Source organism: Aythya marila (genome assembly GCF_965140915.1).
Source record: "Aythya marila genome assembly, chromosome: 1".
Lineage (NCBI taxonomy): Eukaryota > Metazoa > Chordata > Aves > Anseriformes > Anatidae > Aythya > Aythya marila.
The window spans coordinates 129,916,311-129,939,892 of NC_139042.1; the positions used below are offsets into that span (position 1 = coordinate 129,916,311).

At 38.5% G+C, this 23,582-nt stretch overlaps 1 protein-coding gene across 9 annotated transcripts in view; it reads left to right on the forward strand.

Moving 5' to 3' along the window:
* The window catches only part of SOX5 (SRY-box transcription factor 5), a 292,593-nt gene that overhangs the window by 201,769 nt on the left and 67,242 nt on the right, over positions 1-23,582 (forward strand). For all 9 annotated transcript variants that reach the window (XM_082761276.1, XM_082761277.1, XM_082761279.1 and 6 more), the window contains one exon: positions 3,173-3,258. In XM_082761276.1, coding sequence (XP_082617402.1) covers positions 3,173-3,258 — 86 coding nt within the window. The remainder of the gene's footprint in view (positions 1-3,172; positions 3,259-23,582) is intronic.

Here is a 23,582-nt window from a genome sequence, read left to right on the forward strand (position 1 = left end):
CTGTGGGTTTTCCCCCGGGCTGTTGCATGACCTTGGATGAGGCACAGCATATTCCTCTCTTCTGTGCTTTGTCTCCTGTGGACAGTGAGCTCCTCCAGACAGAGGTGATCTTTTGTTAGATGTTTGTAGCGGGCAAGCACAGTGGAGCACTAACCCCGACGGTGCCTCTGCTCGTCATTGTGCATTCTTCCAACTCCATTGCTGCTGCTGCTGTGTCTGTACTGTGGGAGCAGTGAGAGGGATGTACTGTGCATAAATTGCACTTGCGAAAGATTTGGAGCATGGGCAGGGTGTATTTTTCTTCATAAGAAGAAATGCTAAACCCCTAAGTTAAGCATGAGATAGCAGAGGATGTTCCCAAAGCATAACAATGCAAAGATACATGACGGAATACAGAAGCCTTTCAGATTTGATTTATATTTTTGTTCATTAAAAACATTTTGGAGTGCCAGAAATATGCAAAACCCATTGAAGAGTGAGCTAACAAACAACTTACCTAGTAGACAGGAGAGCCTAGTTCTGCACAGTTAAAATCAATTTTTTGGATGAATTTAATATTTTTCCCTAGAATTACACCTCTGAAAAACTACATTAGCATGTATTGGTGTAGTAAGCTCATGGACTTACTTTCTAGACTTGTCCCTTAGGAGTCCATTGCTAAGGATGCCTAGGGAGGCATTCCTGTAAGCCACCAAATTCAGTGGTTGTGACTGTATGTGCATGACCATGGGGACTTCAATATATCTTATCTCCTGAGTGCCCACCAGATATAATTACAAAATGAATCACAAAAAATAGGAATTAGCGCAACAGATAGGGTATGAGTTTAGGGAGCTGAAAATAGTGAGATTGATTAATTGTGCATGAGGTTGTAGAAGACTGGGCTGAGGCTTATATGGAGAAATGGGGAACATGGGACTGCACATGGAGAAGTTAATCTTTTAATTTGTATGTTTTAATATATATTAACTTATAAGTGCAAACTTAATGTAAAATAACATTCTAGTGAGCATCATTTCCCATGTTATTCTCTTTGCATTTGAGAAAGTAATTGTCTCGTGTTCTTTTATGGCTGGTACTTGTACAAAACATCCTCTTCTAGAAATGAGTCTTTTAGAATGATACTGGGCTTAGCCTTTGAGCTACTAGTGGTGTGGAAGCAGCTGAACATCATTCACGTTAAATCTTTGACCTTGTCTCTTTCTTCTCCATGTCTTCATATATTTAAGACCCCTTTCTTGGGTCACAGGATAACTCCTGAGAAAATTTCAAGTCAGAGAAATGTTTCGTGCAATCTGTGATACGAAGTGGAAAGTATACACCTCAGTTAAAGCAAAAGGAAAGCAGAAAATACTGAGCAATGGTATCTTCTGGGAAAACAAACAAATCACCACCACCACAACAACAAACACAAAGCAGGGAATCTGCTGCCCATTAATAATAAATACATAAAATAATAAAATGATAAATAAATAAATAGAGAGCTCTGGCCTGGTGCTGGAGCAGGGACAATGGTGAATGCGGATGCTTGGGTCAAACTTTGGATTCTCGTTGCTTGACTAGGTAGCACTGAAAGACTGTGAGGCTTCAGTCAGCAAAGCATTATTTAAGATGTTCTCACATATAAGTAGACATGCTCTTTGAGGTTAAATATCTGTTAAAATGCTTTCCCAGCCTATTTTTTTTTTTTCTGGCCCTCCATCTCTAGAAGTCAAAGTATTTAATTTGTAACAGGAGATCAAAATCAGTGAATGAAAAGACCTCTGTAAAGAACATAGCAATATAAAAGGGAAAAAATAAACAATAGCAGTTTTCCTGAACTAGTATACACCAACATGGCTTATTTCTAACATTTCAAAAACACGAGGTGTATTTCTTTGCCTTTGTTTTCTGTGCCTGTAACTTAGGTTTGATACCATTATAAACTTTAATTCAGTAATAGCTAATGATTGCACAGAACAGCTTGCATTGCCTTCTTAATTTGTCTTTTTCCCCAGTTCACTTTTAAAAAGTACAATAAAGAAGGAAAAGTTTTAATCTCTCTCTCTAATAAAAGGTACTGTAACATTTAGCTAGATTTTCATGATAACACATCTTCACTTTTCTGTAGTCTCTTTTGAAGTGCTTTTTTTTAATGCTACAGAAATCACTTAAGCTACCAGAACATAGGGACAAACGGAAATCGAGGATCTGGTGATCCTTGTTTGAGTGGAAAGTACTTAAACATTTTATCATTTGAAGAAGCAATATAATGCAAGTAGCATTTTGTGTGTGTGTGTTTTACTTTTTTAAGTTTTATTAACAGATGTGTTGGGGAGTTAGCATGAAGTTTATTTTAACAAATGGGATAAATAAGGAGTGAATGCTTCATAACATTAAAACATGCCTGTCTCCATCTTAATTTTTGCCACCTCAGGTGATATTCCTTTAGAAATGCCTGCAACTTTTTCTTAAGCCTTTACTATATCCCTTTATCTTGCTCTGTACAATGGAACCCTTACTAAAGCTGAAACAGTTTTCACTCAAAAGCAAAACTGAATCACAAGTCATGAGGTGGAGTTGGTGTGGGGATATCACAGGCTTGTCTCTGATGTACTCCACATGCTTTTTCCTGTTACAGACTCAAACCCTGAAAGTGCAAAGGAAGGCTTTTTTCTCACCTAAAAGAAAACCCAGTAGTGAGGGGAGTGCCACTCCTGATCTGTGTGAGGCTCGGTTTACTAACAGTGACCAGAGTTTGGTTAACTCCATATTGTGGACAAGCTTGTAAATTTGTCCCCTTCTAATGCTGTGATCTTATCAAGGTTGTACTGTTTTCCTTTTCTTGTCCCCCACCCCCATCTTCTTTCTTTCTTCCCTCTTTTTTTCTCTTTTTTTTTTTTTTTTTTGAAGTGCAGCCTTCTGATCAATGTGCACTTTTTTTTCCATTTCCCTAAATACATCATGAAAAAGGATGAGGTTTCCGCCTTAATTGCTTGTGCCTTTTATTCACATTCCTCTCTCAGCCAGAATTGTGAAAAGAGTGTTAGTAAAAGGCTGCACAATAGAGCTTTTCATTAGGCCTCAACAAGGCACACAAAAGAAGGCTTTTGGAAGGAGTGAATGCAGGACTTTAATTTGCAGGTGGAGAGCAGATAAAAGGTGCTGACGCCTCTATTATTCTCTTACTTAGGTGACCCCTACCCTGTTCAGCTGATCCCGACTACCATGGCAGCTGCTGCTGCAGCAACGCCGGGCTTAGGCCCGCTCCAACTGCAGGTAAGTCTGGCAGCAGGTTCCCCGCATGCGGTAAGCGGTTCTTCACTTCCCTCAGCACACAGTGGCGTGAGCGGGTTTGTTGGTCTGCGCTCTCTACGCAACATTGGCATCTGAAGCAAAATAGTTATCAGTCTGTGTTCGTTTTCCTCACACCTTTAGGGAACTTTTCGTTATGTTTCTGTATTTGTATCGCCAATCTAACCACGGGTAGGTTGGCACATCAGATTTCAGCAAGCCGGTGTGTTAGTTGGCCCCTTCCACCAGACTTCCAAGGCAGGCTGTGCCGGCCGCTGGGTTGTAGACTCACACCGTACCACAGAAAAGCTCTGTCCCGACAAGCACTTGTGAACTGCTTAGAAGTCGCTTAATGTGATTATGGCCTTTTAGGCTGTAAGCCTGTAAGCGCAACAACTGGCCCCTCCCGATGTGTTTCATGGGACCCAGCACATATTAGGCACTGCTGTAGCACAGATAACAAGTGATTATACTAATTTAACAAAGGCAATTATAAAACAGGTGGAAGGGCCTGAAAGCATCTTTTTTAAGCTATGTTAAAGAGTATGCCTGTTGGCTTCATGTATGGGATTCAAAACTCCCAATATCATTCTAAATTTTGGAGATTTTAAGGTGCAGTCCATGGGTCTTAATGATAGTGGTACAGATGTTCCTCAGCTGTTCCTGATCAGCCCCCCAACCCTCATCAAATTGTTGGAATTAAGAAAATTTGATGTCCATGTCCACACATTCACTTTGCTGATAGGATTAACCTAGGTAAAATTTAGGATTAAAATTAAATCAAGTTCCAAATCATCTCTAGTTCTGCACAATCCCGATTGACACTCTTTTGTAAGAAGAGAAAGCAAAAAAAACACATGCTCTCCATAGCTAATTTGTTTCCCTGCTCATGATTATTTGCCAAGTCACATGCAACAGAGAGCTTTATACCTGCTAGGAAAAGCTCAGCATTTATAAACAGTGCATGTAAAATGAATTCTCAAACTCAGTTTGGCCAGCATCAGTATGAAGTAGACTTTGTAGCACATTAGATATTTCAGTTGTTTGGCCAGCACACGAGAGCGTGGGACATAATGCTGGGGAAGATTGTTTTTCATTTTAACACAGCCAGCGGAAGTTAGCTGAGTTTCACAGAAATAGTTGCCAGTGTGTAAGCTGACACATTCCATGCACCACAGAGGTTAATACATTCATTCCTATTGTGCCTTTGTATGAAAAGCTACACTGTCTGTGTGTTAGTTTCTGATTCTGTGAGTTACAAATACCGTAGGTGGCTTAAGAATCATGGGAGCCATAATAGTCATGTCTCTGAAATGAATTTTGAGGAGTATAACATCAGTATTGTTAAAGTTCTTATAATAGCCAAACACACATGAACATACATATGGAAGGAAGAGGGGGAAAAATGAAAAACAAAAAAGGAGCTAGCTAGGAATGAGGAAAAAATAATAAAAAAAGAGGTTTAAGTCTAATTCTTATTTATGTAGTCATTCAAACTAGTCCTAAAATAATGCATCAGTGCTCCAGTAAGTTAGGAGGATGGTTTACTTTCATTTCAGGACCAGCTTTGGGCTATATCCCTCCCTGCATGTGTTTGGCTGAAGTATTCTGATTAAAATGGGCTTTATCACAATGACAATTTCCTTACAAGAAGGTGGGCTTTGTGAAAATGTGACTGACTTTATAAATATCTTAAGATGAGTTTAGGTTGTGAAGAACTTGAAAACCTTAGAGTCTTTGTGTTTCTGTGTAAAGGAAAATGTTGAAACAAAAGTATTGACCAAATTCACCTATGTTGTTTTGCTACATGTTATTTAGTCTGGGAGAGTTTGGCAGCCAGTCAGTGGGAGAGGTTCAAACTGCTGCCTCTGTAGACTCCTTCAAATCTTTCACGTTTGATCTTTAAGAGTATGTATTGGTAGGAAAAAAAAATAAAGTCCAGTTTTATTTCTTCACATCTAACAGTGGTTTTAGCTATCACCATAACCTAATAGAAATTGGACATGCCTCTAACTTCCGGTGCCATTTGAAAGAGTTAGATAGGCTAGATACTTAAGAGAAAGATTTTACAATGAAGCATTTGAAATGGACTCTCACCCATGCTAACATTAGTGGAGCTGAATCTGAGGGGAAATCACATTAAGATTATTTTGACCTTATTTGGGAAGATTTGGTGATGCAGAGTATAGCTGCTGGACTAAAAGCATTGTGCTTTCTGAACTCCATTCAAATTCAGTTTAGCTCTTTGGTGCTTGTTTCTTGTCATTATTAACTGTCCGAAGCCACCTGTAAATAGTATGAGTGAATGTGCAGCCATTATAGTGTCTTTCAAGGAGGAACCCTTCTTCAGAAATTCACATACATTATATATAACCATAGTGTTCTCTACAAATGCTGTCTTCTGGTCATCAGACAGTAGAAGGTCAGAAAAGTACAATGTTCCTTCTATTCTCCTTTTTCTATCCTCCCTATCACTCATCTTTCAGGCTTTGTGTACTAAAAGCAGTAGTATTCAGGGGAGATCAAAGAACCTGACACAATGCACATTTTGTTGCTCCCAGCAAAATTTGGTACACAGCAGTATCTCAGTGAAGACAAAGCCAAGGAATTTTTCATGTTTGTTTGTCTAGTGATAGTAAACATGCCTTTGTTATTTCATTAGAGAATTTTAAATCAGGGCATGACTTTAGTAGTATACTGTGAGACCAACAGGAAGTACTTTTCTATCTGTGGATGTCAAAATTGAATTTTCTTTTTATAAATGAAATGCAGAGTGTATTTATAGAAGAACAGCTAACATCTGATTGTTTTCCTGTGGCAAAGATACCCTTTGTCAGTGAAATGGAATCTTTCATTTTGAAATACCCTGTTGATTCCCACTGACAGGTTCGTAGTCTGAAGCCCTCCATTTATCTTCTCGCCTTTAAGATCCCACTGGGGTATACTGATTCTGTCATCTGATATCTGCCACAATTAGCCATACACAATTGCCTTTATTTCCAGTATCCACAGAGAGACTAATGACTCAGTAAGAATGGAAGCTAAACCTTACGTTGTTAGATTTTGGGAAAGAGATAGTTGTTTGGAGCCATGTTGGAGAAGCTGAAATTAATGTGATGCATGCTTGAACCTGTTCTGTGATAAAGAGCTGTCTATCAACCCTGCATATTCACTCATACCCACATTTAATGACAAAATATTGTTTGAAAAAAAAAGAGCTTTTAGCTTTCCTCTGTTAATGATAATATTCAGTCCCAAACTGTGAGAAGTATCATTTTAAAATATATTTCCATTGCAGTGAAATCCTTCTTGGTCTGCAGGTGAGTTTCTTATGTTAATTTTTGACCTGTAAATTTCGTATGCTCTTGTTCTTAAAGAGCAATGCAGTGTGGTGATTTTGTGCCAGATGAATGAGAACAAAACTGAACATAGTCTTGCCACTGCATTTTACTAAATACAACTAATGAATTGAAAGTTCTGTTGTATGCCTTACCTGAACATGATATTTTTTTATATGGTTCAGCAGATGAGAGAATTAAATTCCTCTGTCTTGATGATCAACATTCATAGCTATATGCATAGATACCATGTGATGGATTTTACACAACGTAAATGCTAAGTTGGTACTGAAGTGATCATTACCAGTTGTCTCAGCATATCTAGTATGAAACATACACTTCCAGAAGCCTGAGGAAATTCAGTAAAAAAATATATCTCATGTGTTTTTTTTTTCCTAAGAGAAAACAACTCCTGAGAGCTTTCTGAGTATTTCAAAATATGGGACATAATAGCCTGATCTAAAAATTGAAAGGGATCTGCACCATTGGAAGTGCAAATGGTTTGGACTTCCCAGATTTTTTGTTTGATAACCAGGCAATAACAATGACTGATTAATTGGCAGTAATACAGATGTTGTATATACCCATAACTGTACTGAAAGATAAAGCTGGATAGATAATGACAGCTGCCGGTGTACTGTTACTACATGGACATTTTGTGTCCATTCAAAACAATATACCAAATTGATATAAAACAGACTTCCTTCAAACATCTGCTCTTGGGAAAAACACCCCAAAACGTTCTGAGTGCCCACATCCAAACTTTCTTCCCTCTTCATCTTAGCATGAAATAAACCACAATTGGTGGTTGTGGTCAACATTATGACCAAAGCTGTCTTTGTTCAGTTAAAGGTGGCCTACTGGCAAGATGGGGAGGGACTTGTTGTCAGGTAATATAGTGATAATACAAGGGGCAGCAGTTCTAAACTGTAAAGGGGTAGGTTTAGATAAAAGGAAAAAATTCTTCACTATGAGGGTGGTGAGGCATCAGAATAGGCTAACCAGAGAAGCTGTAAGAGCCCCATCCCTGGAAGTGTTTAGGGCCAGGCTGGATAGGGCTTTGAGCAACCTGCTCTGGTGGGAGGTATCCCTGCCCATGGAAGGGGGATTGCAATGAAATGGTCTTTAAGGTCCCAAACCATGCTATGATTCTATGGTTAAATAAAACCTTGTGTCAGCTTACAAGTGTGAAGGTATTTTAGCTGGGTCTCAATTCTGAAGACCAGCCGTTTGAGGAATCCTGGTTGGTTCTCTTTAGCTATTTATATGAAGATGATGAGCAGGTTTAGAACTCAAACCTATCTGAAACAATAATTCTGACAAATTTTTTACACTGCACTTTCTTTGCTAAGTACTTTGGCAATGTTTTTTCTTCTACTACAAACCTGTTCTTTTCAGTGGTGTAGGAAGATGCATACCAAAGACTGAACTTCAATGGAATTTAGTATATATAGTGTGAACCACATTTTAAGAAGAATTTGGGTTACATTTAGGCATTGATATACCTGGCTAGATTTTCAGAAAAGTTAAACCCATTTGGAGTTTGAGTGCTTCTCACAATTGTTCATCTTGATGTTATTTAGGTGTCTGACTCTGTCTAAATTTTGGTTTAGAAAATCTTGTGTTTTGGTATCCTAAGGGTCATAGTTTGTTTTACTTGAAGGAAATGAAAATGATAGAGCTATTTAACAAGTATACAGTGAGTGATCGAAGATAGACTTTCCTTGTATTGGGAGTCAACTTGCCAGAGCTGCCGTGACATACCACAGAATGGTTGAGGTTGGAAGGGGCTCTGGAAATCATCTAGTCCAATGTCCCTGCTCAAGGAGGGACACCTAGAACAGGTTGCCCAGGGCCACATGAATCATTTCTGATTGAGAAGTAACGTCTGATGCCCCATTATTGTTGTTACTGAATGTAGCCAAGAGTCACCAATACTTTATCCATTATTCATTTGCTTTTCAATCTACATTCATGGTCTCTTTGGGCTACTGCTGTAGTTATTTGCCTTCAGGAAGGTAAACTCTTCCGTGGCATTGCAAGATTATTCCTTCTATTTTCTGGGCAGCATCTAACTTTAAGGACCTTCTAAGTTGGCTTTTCAGTAGTGAGAGTCAGTATTCTTTCCATGTTTGCTTTTCTTCTTTACCTGTTCTCATTAATAGGACTATGGCTCAATTTTTAGGGAATGAATCATTAGTGTACAGTTTAATTACAATATTATAAAACTCGAGCAATCCACTTAAGCATAAAAAAGTAGAATTAGGTTTTCACTATGAGCACACACATCTGGGGAAAAAAACAGCAAAGTACATAAAAAGCGACATTTCTTATTAGCATAACCAAAAGATGGCAGTTGTCCATCTGCCATAAGTTCAGTGTATTGCAGTGCTGTTTCTGATGGCCATCACAAACAATGATAATAACAGGAGTAATAAAACAGCATAATATGTATACATTTTTGTTGGATGCCCTTTTAAATAGTTTTTTTTTAAATTGTTGCAGTCATGCAGATTCTATACTGCCTGCTTCTGCCCACCAATTGTTTCTGACATTGTAAGTGAATGTGTTGGCCACAAGATACTTGCCACCTGTTCTGCAAACGAGTCGCCAAAATGGACATTTAAAAAGAGATTACTGAAGACCAACTTCCAGTTCTTTAGCTAGAGAAATGGAGCTTAGTGTGCTTCATGTAAGTGAAACTACAGCCATTTAAACTGGATTACAACCTCTGTGTGGGTGGTGGAAGTTGTTTTCAAAAGTTTGAGCTTTCCATGATGTATTTTTTGTTATTAAATCTTAGTCGTGAAAATATTCATTAAACTGTACATGTATAAGCAATGTTTGATGTGAGGAGCTATTGATTGCCTTCACCATTTTTGAGCAATCCCTATGTATTTAAATAGAAAAAGTTCTTCCCTATTAACTCAAAGGCAAGTCTTACAACACCAGGATGCAACTAGTCCTCACTTCAAGGATACCTGCTGTGAGCTAGAGAGTGCGATAGATTGTATAAAAGCATGAACCACAGTACATATCAGTCCAAATAAATCTTGTTCATGGTGGGTAAATACGCTTTATAGTTGGCATCTAAATAGCCCATACTTGCCTTTGATATTAACGTATACAATTTTACAAGTAAAGTCAATATCTCTTCCAAAACCGATTTGAATGAAAAACTTGATCACATCATTTGATCAGAATCCAACCAGTTTCTGAAAGACAACCATTATGACAGAATATATGTATAGACTTTGTATTTTATTGAGCACTGTGAGTGTCTGAACATATGCACAGTGAACATTTACAGGCAGTAAATACACATGGTAAAACAATATCGTGGCTACTCTGTGGGTTGTCAGATTATAACTCCCTCCCCAGCCCTCCAGGGGAAAGAATTAGCTGTGGTAGCATATTCATTTTATCTACATTACAATCTTTTCTGCATAACTTTCAGATTCCATCTATATCTATGAAAAATGGAAAAGACTGAAAAATGACCGGCCTATCTTCCTTTTGGTTGTAACTCAGGCCTGCTGTTTGCTAGCAGACCTCTGTCTGCATGAGTGAGTTTTCTTGTAGGTTAAAGAGACTGAATTCCCTCTTCCCCCTCCCTCCGACCCTGAGCCTGCAGGGCAGACAGACAGAAGCATACATATGATTAATACAGCACAGCTGCAGTAGTGACTCATTTGCATATGTATTAATAGAGGCAAAAACAACAATTCAATTACATACAGAGACGTTCTGCATACTAAACATAACTAACATATTTCCAGGCCTATTTGCACTACTTGCACTAACTTATGCAAATAGGCCTGGAAAAAGTGCAGCCAGTATTTTCTCTGACTTTCCTGAGCCCATATGGGCTAGCATGAGAGCCTAGCAGTTTACAAGAAATCCCCTTCAGGAAGAACCTGTTACAAGATGCTTATACAGCTATTACTCCATCCCCCCCCCCCCCCCCCCCCCCCAGGTTCCCAGAAGGAGTTTGACATTTGGACAATGGAACTAGCACAAGCAATGTTTTTTCCATGTTATTTTGTATTTACCAGCCTTCAGTTTCATATTGTTGTCTCTGTCCATATAAGCCCCAGCATGCAGAAACCCATTCCTTTGTGTCATCTTCCATACACACACATTTATTCTGTTTTTCTTTCTCCTTGTCTCTTGGGTTGTTTCCGTTTTATTTTGTCCTTTGTTTCAAGCTTTCTCTTACCTTCTTGACTTACATGAATTAGAAAAAAAGAACCATTTCTGTACCTTTTTCTTGTAGTGACCTTAAATGTTTCATACTAGTATGTTTTCTATGGTTTTCTGCTAGGGGGGCATTAAATACTTTTAATGGGACCAAAAGGTGACTCAGAAGAAGTTAACCTGTTGTAAATAGGCTTTTATGTCATGATACTTGGTCCTCAACTCTGCTAAGAAGGTTCTGGAGGTCTCAAACCAAAAAGGTTGAAAATAAATAACTCATACCATGGGTGATCTGATTAACATCTTCAGATCTGGTACAGAGTCTGATTATGGTAGTGGAAGCAGATGTTCTGTAAATCTGACGGCAGTTTTAATAGGGAATAGTTTTGAGCATCTTCAGGTTGGAAGTATTTCAGCATTGGAACTTAGACTGTAAGAAGGGTTATGTAGGCTATATATAGTTTCATTAGCTCGAAGTTATTCCTAATGTTTGTGTTGTAACTAAAACACTGAGTGTACCTATGGCGTGTATTAGATGTACACTCAGTATACTTCCTCACACAGGCCATTCACACACCGATACGCAATAAAATATTAGGCCATGATACCTACCCAGTGCATTAATTTTGGAAAAGAGTGATACTTGACATCATCCTCTATAGACCAATAGAGCTTTTTTTCAACTTGGAAGGAGATAACAAGCCACTAAAAACTTTCAGAAGTTTTTATGGTAATGCCATTAAGATGCCCAACTGTAATGTTTGGGTGGCAATACCTGTGTTTTAAGCAGTCTAAATTACTGGCCATTTGTTTGAAACATCTCTGTGGTGTGAGCAGGGAAAAATAGGTCATGCAAGAAAGCATGCATAACTGTCTGGCAAGCATACTTGTGAGGTCAGGTCACCCTTAATTTCTTTTCTCTTGTAAAAATGTTACACTTCTTTCTTTTTGGGGTTAGCCTGACAGACGGAAGCAGATTACTCCTTGATTATTTATAAGGCATTAATTTTAGATGAATATCGCTGAAGTAACTGACATCATAAGTAGTTTTAGCAGCCTGCAGAAGAGTCTGTCTACAGATTGGAATATGACAGGCTTCACTTACACAACGTCCTGTCTAGGACAAAGTCTGAAGTATTTGCAAGAGGAGAAAGCTTGAGGAATAGAGGAATATTTATCAGTTAAAAGTTCATTTATTTTTCTGTGTGATACAGTCGGGGCTTTGGTAGGTTGGAGTGATGCTGTCAGTGGTGTGAGTTCAGCCAGCTGCATGACAAAACCTGTGTCAAAATAGCAGCAATGGCTAAACCTGTCTGCCAGACACTAAAAGGGAGGTGAAAAGAAAACCTGAGAAATGTTTTACAAAGTATGTTCTGTTGAGAAAGAGGAAGACAGACACTTTGGTACATATACCTTGGGACAATCTAAACAATGCATCTGTATAATGGCAGCAGAGTAAACTTGTGAAGTGTTTGTGTTTTACTGAGCATGGTGTTTAGTGCTTTATATATATATATATATATATATATATATATATATATAATTAGTTCTCCCTGGAAAGGTCTGGATTAAAAAAGCTGGTAACAAAACCAAAAAAAAAAAATTATTATTTTTTTTTTTTTACTTTGTACCCTTTGCACATTCCAGACACTGGGTTTTGAAATAGTTGGCTTACCCTACTGTTTTTCCTATTATGTTGTTTGCTCTTCAGAGGGATGTTGCTGAAAAGAAGATTATATAATCATGCAAATAAGATTGTATAATCCTGAGCAAACTGTCTGTGCGGGGGGAGAAATGTGAAACCACACTGAGTGAGGTTTGGCTGGCTGGGGGGAATTTGCTCTGAAACCATAAACTGGGGGTTTATAGGCCTCCTATAAAACATGAAAGCTGCACTTAGACTAGTGAATTTTTTTCTGGATATTTTTGGAATTCATTGTCTTCATGCTGAGCTTTGCCAATAGTGTGTGCATTTACAATGCCTCAGCAGACCCTCGTGACAGATGAACACACAGGAAAGCCACAGATTACTCACATGCACACTCTTCAAAGCTTGCAGAATAATGCTACAAATAACAACAGTGAGAAAAGCTGACTTACAGAAAACTAACTTCTTGCTAACACTCAGTTGCTCCTATAGGTCCACAAATCAGCTTGCTATGTTTTATGAATCCCAAAAGTTAACACAGAAAGTTCTTTATTCAGATCTTACTAGCTCAGTTGTACTTAGGTCATAAGACATGGTGTGTTGTTAGATACAGGTTGGTATAATATATAAACTTACAAGAATTTGGATTTATGTCCTCTTTCTTACTACAGGCATGTTTTTTTCTCTGACATTTTAGATCATTTCAAATTGACAAGGCAGAATGGGAAAGAAACATACAAACAGCATAGTAAATGTATAGACAAGGAGAGTATCTCTGGCCAGTGATATACCTTGCAAACAAGAACAACAGTGCAATCCATTAAAAGCTCTTGGGCTCTTATTCTCATCCTGTTTTTCTTGCATCTGATTCCTTTCCATGGGTAACAGCTACCAGTGAGGATATTTTAGCATCTTTTATTGATGGAGGTTAATATTAGGCACAGTTTAAAATTGTGAAAAATCTGTAGTTACTGTAGACCATAAATCTATGCTATAGACAACAAACCTCTGAGGTCAGGATACTTGTTCTGTTTGTTTTCTTTCCAAAGTCAGCAATTGAACTTAGACCTCAGTAGAAGATGCTGTAGAATCTGGAGATGAAACTTTCAGAGTGTTGAACTTATTTATTCTGGTGTGTCTTGACAGCGTAAACCTGTTCCTGAGGTCAGGTCAGAGTGCAGTTATTTCCCCAATACCCTGAATCAGTTTCCTCAAATGCCTTTCCTCCTTTCAGAGTGCTTAGTGTTTTCCAGTCCAGTGGATTTTGTACGATCAATCTGAACACAAAAATGTGGAGGCAATAGTACCTGTAGATCCTACTGGTCCTCAAGGCAAGCTTTTATGTTTGTAACGCACATGAGCTCTACTGGCCTCTTGAATTAAGAGTCTAATTGCTAGACTAGCCTCTACGTATCCTTTCTACCTTGCAGAACTGATTTATTTATTTGCTGTTTTTATCAATGGTCTATTTCGCTTTCTTTCTGCTCTTGGATAGCTAAGGAGAAAAGTGTTGCAAGCTCCTTGGTTTGCATTCCCTAACTCCTTAACTATTGAGGCCAGTCGCATCACAGATAATTTACCCGACCAGAAACATACAGCAAATTTGCTAAGTCAACCCAGAGGCTTACAAACTCCAGAATTACAGGGAGCAGGGCTGTCAGCACAAGCTACCACTTGAGTTGTCTTTTCCTATTGGACTAATAAATAAATTGGACTAATATATAAATTAAACACAAAACAAAATAAAGAAGCATGCGTACAGGAAAAAAAAAAAAAAAAAAAAAAAAAACACTTCAAAAAGTCACTGTGTGTTTTTAAGCTGGGAGAAGCCTTGAAATCACTATCCTGTGATTATCAGCACAACAGGAGGAAACCTGGGGACTTTTGTGTCATGGCTTTTTTCACCTCCTTCATATAGGTACGAGATCTGTTTCTCCCGAACAGGCCCAGGATTGCCAGTTTGTGTGCAGAGAGTGAGGTAAATTCCTTGGAGATGTAGGGTGCCATGAGGGGTGGTTCCCATCCTCCTGCCTGATGCACTCGGGTGTCTGAAAAAACGAGTCTCTGTCTGCATCCTCATGGGTGCTGTGCTGGGAAAGGCAGCCTGAGCCTCAGGACATCTGCATGGCAAGGCCAGCATCACCCCTGCCCTTCTGAAGGTGAAATGTCCATTCCGTAACTTATACTTCTGTCCACTATGGAGTGTGAAAACAGCATTTGGCAGCAAAGCATTTTCTTCTTCTTCTCCTAATTTTTCTTTTCCCTTTGTGGCTTGAAACACTCTTTACAAATTAAAACAGTGTGTTCTCCGTTAATGCACCAGAACATTACAGCTTGTGATAGTGTTATTAAAGTGTTTTGGGCCATTACCATAAAATACAGCAGTATATTTATTTCATTAAGGGAACCAAATGGATCTAGCTGAATTTGGCAAAAGAACATGGCTGAAGTCCTATTTCATCTCTGATGTTGATTTTACAGTTAAACTCTGAACTTCTGAAAATTAGAAAATTCAAGAAGGAAACACTAATAGATGTGTTACATTTTGTAGTAGGTTAAATTGGCATTAAATATCTCTTACTTTCCCTACAGTAGTTCTGCATTACTATCTGATCAATGTTCCAGTATTTACTTTGCAGACTTGGGGCTTATTGATGTTTAGGGCAAGCAATATGTCATAACACAGGATCACAGAATGGTTGAGGTTGGAAGGGACCTCTGGAGGTCACTTGGTTCAGCCCCACTACTCAAGTAGAGCCACCTAGAGAAGGTTGCTCAGGACCATGTCCAGGTGGTTTTTGAAAATCTCCAGGGAGGGAGACTCCACAGCCTCTGTGGGCAGCCTGTGTCAGGCTTAGCTGCCCGTACAGTATGGAAGTGCTTCCTGATGTTTAGCTGGAACATCCTGTGTTCCAGTTCATGCCCATTGCTTCTGGACCCAGCACTGGTCATGTCACGCACATAAAACTTATTTCAACTTGCTGTCTTGCAGTGTCACTAATAGCTGCCTTGGAATATAGTTCCTATTAGGCTAATTAACTTTATTTTCATTATTATGGCAGCCTTGTTTCTTGCTATACACTAGCCTGATATACTGGTGGCAAATGTAATTCGGACAGATTATATTAATGTCTATGTGGGAAAGATATTTAAAGAGGCCTGAAGGGATTTGGGAGCCCAACAATAATTAATTTCTTATGGTGGCTTTGAAAATAAGATATGCAACATTCACACTTAATCCTTCCTCCTTTCCACAGCTGTTCTATTTTTCCTGTGATTAGTTTTGTGGAAAGGAAACAGTCATTACAATTATATCAGAATATTTCATCGAGAGGTAGCATTAATTTTGTAATTCAGTTTTCAGTAGTTGCAGTGAAAGATGCAAGTACCCAGCACTTCCCATCCCTAGTCCTTGCTGGCCAAGCTCACATTTGCATGGTAGCTTGTGTTTGAGTACATGGTGCTTGCATCCACTTTCAGTGGGGAAAAAGAGAGAACTGGTATAATTTCCTAGCATTTTGTGTTGTGTGCTAGGTTGTCATATCCCGTATACTCTTGTATTAGATTTTTGCTATTGCACAGGTATGTGACTCTAATCAAATTGAATGTTCCCCTAAAAGCAATGTTGGTTACCCTGACTTTTATCATACTGTGTGGGCATGGGTGGATGAACTTTTATATATGACCTGAACTCAGACTGGAAAAGTTAGAGAGAATCAAAAACGAGCCAGGGCACCTGCCTACTTTAAATTCTTAAGTGTTATGGTTAAATTTATGCATATTCTTAAGTCTGATTTTTTTTTTTTTGGTATCAGTTCACTTTCACTTAATTTCATTTCACTTCAGATTAATTGCTACTCTGAATCAGGTCCTTAATGGATGTAGGATAGGTAGGTGGTTGCACATCAAATGTTCCTTTCATATCACACTGGGTGGCATTACAGGTTTGATTTCACTAAAAGGTATTGTTGCTCATGATCAAGTGTGGAAAGGAATGAATACTAAAAAAAAAAAAAAGAGGAAATGTTAGATTTTAAAAAAAGAGCTGATCTGTCACTTTGCTCATCGCCTATGAACTGAATAGACTTCTAACACTTAAAATACTTTCTCCCCCCTTTCCTTTTTATTGCCTGGAATCTTAAGAGCTTTATCATTTGCAGTCATAAAATGAAAATATACACCAAACCCTCAAAGGGCAAGTATGAAATTAAATTATATTTGGGCAGCTGTAACCTTTTAAAACGATCAGATTCCAGTTAATGTATTTCTTCCTGTTCCGAGTGCTGCCATGGTGTTTGATGGTGGGAAGCAGTCCAAAGGGCATTGGGAGATAATAAATTCACTGGAAATTTCACCCTGAGGCGAGCCTCGATACACCAAGGCTTCCATTTAGCGGGACTGACCTAAAAATCTTGTCACATCCAAAGGTCACTTAGGTTGGGGTTGGTGTGTCCCATCTATCTTTCCCTGGTGCAAAGAATGACAGCTGAGCTCATAAACAGTCATCAGAATATGGAAGACAAGCAGGGGGAGAGTGAAGAGAGGGAGGAAGGATAATACAGCCGACAACTTAGATTTCCTCTAGGCCAATGAGAATTGATACCATCTTTGGGGTTGCTTGCATCTGCTACTGCAGAAATGGCAATTCAGTTTAAGGAGGTTACAGTTAACTGTGGAAGCCTGAAACAAGTGATTCCTCTCATCTCTGCAAATGCCATGTAATTCTGCAAACACACCCTACACCACCACTAACTAAACATTTTGTACTTGTTCTCAGTCTTGTTGGTCTAAACAATTTACAGTTTATACAATACTTTAATTTCAAGGAGGGTCAAAAGTCTGAAACACTTTTACTGTTTCCAGTTATGACCCTTATAGGTACCATCTATAAGAACAATTATTATAAGGGGAACAATTTGGACAATGGAGCTAATTATAAACAACACTGGAAGGCAAGATACTTTCAGTCTTATGAGAAAATCTGTGACATACGTACTTTGGGATGTCAGTTATCCTAATCTTATTAAAATCAGTATGATCTTTCTACACCATAAAGTAAAGAAAGGTCATTTGAGTGCGATTGTTCGTTATCTTCCAGCCATAGTTCTTACTTCTGCAATGGGAAGTAGAAGTAGATCCTTCCTATGTTTGCAGTAAATTAAATATCAGAGACAGGGCTCAGAGTGGAATAACAGAAGTATCTTTGAAGGACAAAGGTACATCTTATCATAATTGGTCTTCCTTAATTGGGGGTGTCCCATGTAGAACATGTTCATTGTATCATAATGGCGCGAATCTCCTCAAAATAAGAGGAGGATGGGAGTGTGTGCTGGTCATCACTGGCATGCAGGTGGCAAGGATTCCCTCTTGTACCTTTCCTCTTGATTGGAAAAATGTATTATGGTGGTCAGTTTCCTCCTGAAACATAGTAACACCACACATGGTATAACTGGGTCTGATTCTATTTGGAATATGAAATTGAAGATAAAATTAAAAAAGAAATCACTATATAAAAGCAGTGCAACCTTGGACAAAAGAGGAAAAAAAAATCACAATGAATCACCTGTGTTCTAAAACTTGCAAGATAGTCGGTAAGTTAGGTCTCTAACTCCTGCTGGGAATTTGCTGAAGTTGCCCTTTGAACTTCACTAAATCAGATCTTTCTGAAGAAGATTGTAAATTGTATATTGCTTTGCTTGTTAAAACTGAAATGGAGTTTAACTGTTATTTTCAGAAGTATTTCACACATTCTTACATACTATATGTGAGGCAAACACAGTAAAGAAGGGCAAGATTAGCCAGATGTCAGTGTTTGTCATCATTTTTCTTGGGTTCACACTTTACTTTATGTTAACATATATGTTCTCCACACAAATGTGAAGTTGCAGTCTGGAGGCAACTTTGGGGGAGTTATATGTCCTCTTCTACATGTTTTGTGCTGAAAATGTGTCTGTATGCCTTACCACTTGTACAGCTTTGAGGAAGGCAAAGTCCCCTTCCATCTTAGTTATGCAGCAAGTAAAAAGGAAATGTATATTTTTCATGAACTTCAGAGGGGACAGATACATTTCACTTTAAAGAATTCATCTGCTAAAAAGTGGCACAGACACACTGAGCACAGAGTAGCTGTTTTTTCCTGGTTTGTACTCGGGGAGTTAGTATGAGATTCATCTTTAGCCATGAATGTATAATTCATCTGGCCTAACGTTGTGTATTCCATTCAGGTTTTTCTAAAGGGAACTCAAGGTGATTAGTTCAGACCTAGTCAGATGAATACCCCAAGTACTCCCACTTAGTGTCTTTCCTACCACAGTTCAGTTTCTTTTTTCCATTTGCCTAGGCAATTCCAGTTAGTAAGCAAGCAACAGAGGAAAATAAAGTAAGAATATCTGTGTGTGTGCTGGTGGGAAATGGAGCCTCAAGACCAAATGATTTAATATTTCTGTAGTGGTTAGAATTTGTGAAAGACACTGGGTTGGAGTCAGTGCAGGCAACTTTTCAACCACCAAATACATGTAGCTTCTGCCTGTCAATTGAGTTTTCCATCCTTGGGAAGAGGAGATACCTTGCGGTGCTGGGCAGTGCTTTGCTCCTCTATGTTTTCATACATATTCATTCTGTTTCTTGCCAAATAACTTTGGACAATCAGCTGTGGTTCTGAAGTACATTAATGTTGTTAAATACGTGATGGAAAGATAGATGGTGAGAGTAAGAATAGTATTTAATGCCTGTAATGTTGGGAAGTTCTTTTAAGCTACCTTAGATGCTCCATTAATAAACGTGAATGTGATCACTGTCCCAAAGCCTGTGTTATGCCATGATATTGGCTGGAGAAGTTGAGATATATTTTACAGTTGCTAACTTTGGCAAAAACAAGATGTGTCCCTGTGTAATGGAGGACTGTACTGTTTCTTACATTATTCATGCTTCCCACGCTGGAGTCACAAACACTGGGTAATGTTAATAATTGTCATGGAAAATTTTAATTGGCAGAAGTGTTTAATGTACTAGCAATAGGCGGGAGGGACAACGAGACTTTCCCTGTTCTGGATTGAAATGTGACACATTGCTAGCAATAAAGGAGAGCACTGAATGGAGTCAATGTGGAGACAAGTGAGGAAGACTCCCGCTTGATATCCCCAGTCTTTCCCAAAATGGGGATATTTACAAGTTGCCAACTGAAGAAGCAGTGAGTACTGTTCACCTTCCCACTGTAAAGAACAGCCAGTCTTGGAGCAGCATAAAAAGGGTCAATCAAATAGGTCATATGAGGAGGCAGATGTTGGAACATATTGTAATGGATTGCTGTGCGGTATGTGAACATGGCTTGTGGAGTACAGAGCTGGGGGGGAGAAGCTATCAGTGATGTTTTCTGCTGTGGTCACTGTAAATATCCAAATTCTAGAGGAATATTTCTGAACACAGGAAATCAAAGCACTAGCATTCCTGCTGTGTTAGACTTGTGGGCAGAATGTTGGAAAGGGAAAAGGAATAGAAGTACGAGTCCCTCTGTAGTACTCTGTGTAATATGAATAAGTCTAGGTATTATCCATACACTGCCAAAGTCAGTGTCGGCCTTGGAACATGCAAGTATTTTACCTGAAAAAAAAATTACAGAGCTTGAGACTATATTAAACACAGAACTATTAAAACAGCTTCAATTTTAGCAGTGCCCCTAATTCACACCCACTCAAACACCTCCTCTCTCATTAACGCCATCACCAGACCCAAGTAACTCAAGTGAAATGAGATGGCATTAGGAATGAGGTAATGAACAACGATTTCTGGATAATGTTATTACTTCATGATAGCAGCTCTTGCTAGTGTGACTACAGTTAAGAGTGTCTTGGTGTTTCCATTGCAAACTCTTTGGTACTCCCACCCCTTCTGCTTTACAGACAACTACTCAGCCAAAAGCAATTTAAAATCTGATTTTACATCAATTTTGGCTGTTGTTTTGAATTGAAAATAGTTTAATGTTTTGATATCACTTTCTAAAACATGAAAACTGCTTTTTTCCCCTCTTAATCCAAATTTTCAGATGAACGATTTAAAATATGGGTTAGCTCTTTTTATAACCCAGACACATTATTAGCAGTTGAAAAGTATCTCCTAGGCTTGCACAGTAATTTCAATATTTAATGCTTCTGGACAAGCAGATCCACCTTTATGTTATAAGAAGTTTCATACAAAAAAATTGACATGAAGGGGAAAATTCACAAGTCACCATTTTCACTTAGGAGTCTACACTGTCTGTTTTAAAAAACTATCCAGCACCTCAAAAGAGCTGTAAAAAAAAACAAAAAACAACTTTAATAAATAGTCATGGATGAGTGAGGTGTAATAAGGGATTATAGAGATTGTTACTAGTTAACTAATGTTAATGTAGTGCACATCACTGGTTGTAGAATGTGTGCTTATGTAGGACCATATAAGAGATGTGTTAGAGATTACAGCCATTTTGCAATGAATGGCATATTTTTTTGCTTGAAAAACAGGAGTGGGGAGAGAGATATTTCTGCATTCTCACCATGTACATTTAGGGGCAAAAGCTGTGTAGTTAAAAGACAGGATGCTTCTATAGAGTAGCTCAGGTAAGCTGGAGTCTGGGACTTAGCTTTTGTGGAATGGGTGGAAGAGTGCTGGTGGAGAAATACTGAGAAGCTTGCATTGTTCAGCTGTCACTGTAGCACTTGTTAGGTAGGTGCACAGACATCCTCTGGTCACAAGAGCTTTTGTTCTGGCATGCTTAATTAGAATTGTATGAGTTTCCCTTGGTCAGCTTGATATTAAGAAGTAGAAGGCTCACACTTGATATGGGAACATGAGATTTTAGCAGCCGCTTGTTACTGATATGGATTGATGAGACTAGAAGTAGGCATCATATTCTGCTGACCTGAAGATGAAGTTCCAAAGTTTATCGTACAAGCTCTCCTTGTGCTTGGGTGATACACAGCATGTGAGGAAAATAAAGTTAAAAATTTAATTCCCTTTGACCTTCGATCATGTTATTGTGTCTACAGTTTCTTAAACCTTCAGAACAGAATGTGCCAAAGGAGACATATTGGTACGAGTTCCAGGCAAGTTTTAAAGGTTTTCATGTGTGGGCTGAAGTCTGACCATGCGGTGTCATTGGACTTTAGTGTTTGCGCTTTCATTTTAGTGAAAGTCAGAAATGGAATCCTAAGGGATTTTAGATTTTTTCAGGGACCACTTGTGGGGGAACAAAGTCTCTAAAAACTAAGAATTAAATATCTGTATGTGTTCTAATGGAATATGTAAGTGTCACTCTTCCCATTACATCAGTAACGGGAAGCATGGAAATAATGAGATGAACCAGAAAACAGCTTCTTATGTTATTTCCTGAGAAGTTTGCCAAAGCTTCACAGAGGTTTTCAGTCTCTCTGGAGTTTTATGGACTCCACTAGAGGGGGAGTTCTACAGACCACACCCATTTTTATCATAAAATCAAAGAATTAAAAGATTTAGCATCTATTCAGTTGTGTTTCTACTACTTAATTTCATTAAATGGGCGCTTCCATATAACGGAGCAAACTCCAAAATAAAGAAATTAATTCAGTGCTTTTCTACTCTCTCCGCTGTCCACATGTATTTTGTTTACAAGTAAGGGCCCTCTCCTCCACACACTCTAACATACCCTTTTTGTACCTTCCCAGTTGAATAAACGTGATTTTTTTTCAAGCATATAAATTATTCAGTTTATAGCAATAGGGGTATAGGCTCTTCTGTTTGTTTAAAGTGGATAGGACTCACTATTGAGAACACTAGGAGTCTGACCAGAGCAAAACTCACCTTTCTGGTTTGAAACACGAATCAGATTTCCTCTGATTCAATGAGATTCAAGATGTTCTAGATCAAAGTTGGGCCAATTTCTATGTAGTTGGTTGGAATTAAGTTTCCCTACAGGTCTAGGAAGTTTGGTTGACCTTTTCTGCAGTCTTTGACTGCAGTAATGACAAGAGATGTTCAAGAAGAGAGAGATCCATGTGGGTTAAAGCCAGAGAAATTGTACATGTGAGATGGAGCCATCCATAGTTTTTGCCATATATTATGCTGGTGGGAAGGTGAGCTGGTAGCCCATATTGATACTATGACTTCGCAATAGAATCCTGTAAAACAAGGTAGAACTTGTCAGTTTTCTGAAGTTCTTTGCTGGTGAGCATGTAAGGCAATGGACATGAAGAAAAATTGAATGAAAAGTAAATGGATTCGTATTCAACTCTGATAGGACTTATTTAAAAGTTTTCTGTGGTAGAGAAACACTTAAGCTAGAAAGCTAGCACTGCAGGACTGACATTCTTTCCCCCCCCCAAATAATAACCTTATTCTACTTTCTTCACTTCCAAAAAATAAAATAAAAATGACTGTTTTAGCTGAATAAGGAGGCCATGTCATATCCTATTAGCACTACCTGGTAAGGAAAATTGCAGAGGGAAATATTCCTTCAGAACCATTCTAGGAATCAATTTGTTTTAGTTTAGCTCATGGAATAACTATGTTTTCTTCTGCAACTTCAATGTTCTGTCCACCACCAGTCCCTCCATTTCAATTTTCTTCTTCTACCCGTACTTCCTCCATTATGTATTCTTTTCAGGGAGGCTTGGCACAAGGGTAGCAGCTCAGATGCAGTCCTCAGTTTGCCTTTAAGGCACAAATGTCACATTCTTTCATCTTTACCCAAACTGGAAGAGAGTAGCTGTGGCTTTCTGAGCCTGTGAAAGTAAGCTGTGTCAAATGTTGTGTATGATGAACTAAGAGTTTGCCAGTCGCTGTCTCCTGTGCCTTTTTCCAGATCCTTTCACTAGATAACACAACTCAGTTCAAAAAGTAAATTATGTTTTTGAATGAGCTGAGTGGATGTCATTGAGCTCCGGTACACATCAGATAACCAAGGAACAATGTTAATTTGTACTTTCACGGACTGCAGATGCAATTGGATGGTTCTCCAAGCTCAGTAATATTCTTTATGTTAGTGGTGAAACACTAGCAAGAACACTTTTCTCATCTTAATATTTGATACTGTCATTAACAAATGAATATATCCATAGAAGACCTTTAGGAAGTGCACTGGCAAAAATATCCAGATGATTTTTTTTCAATTTGTT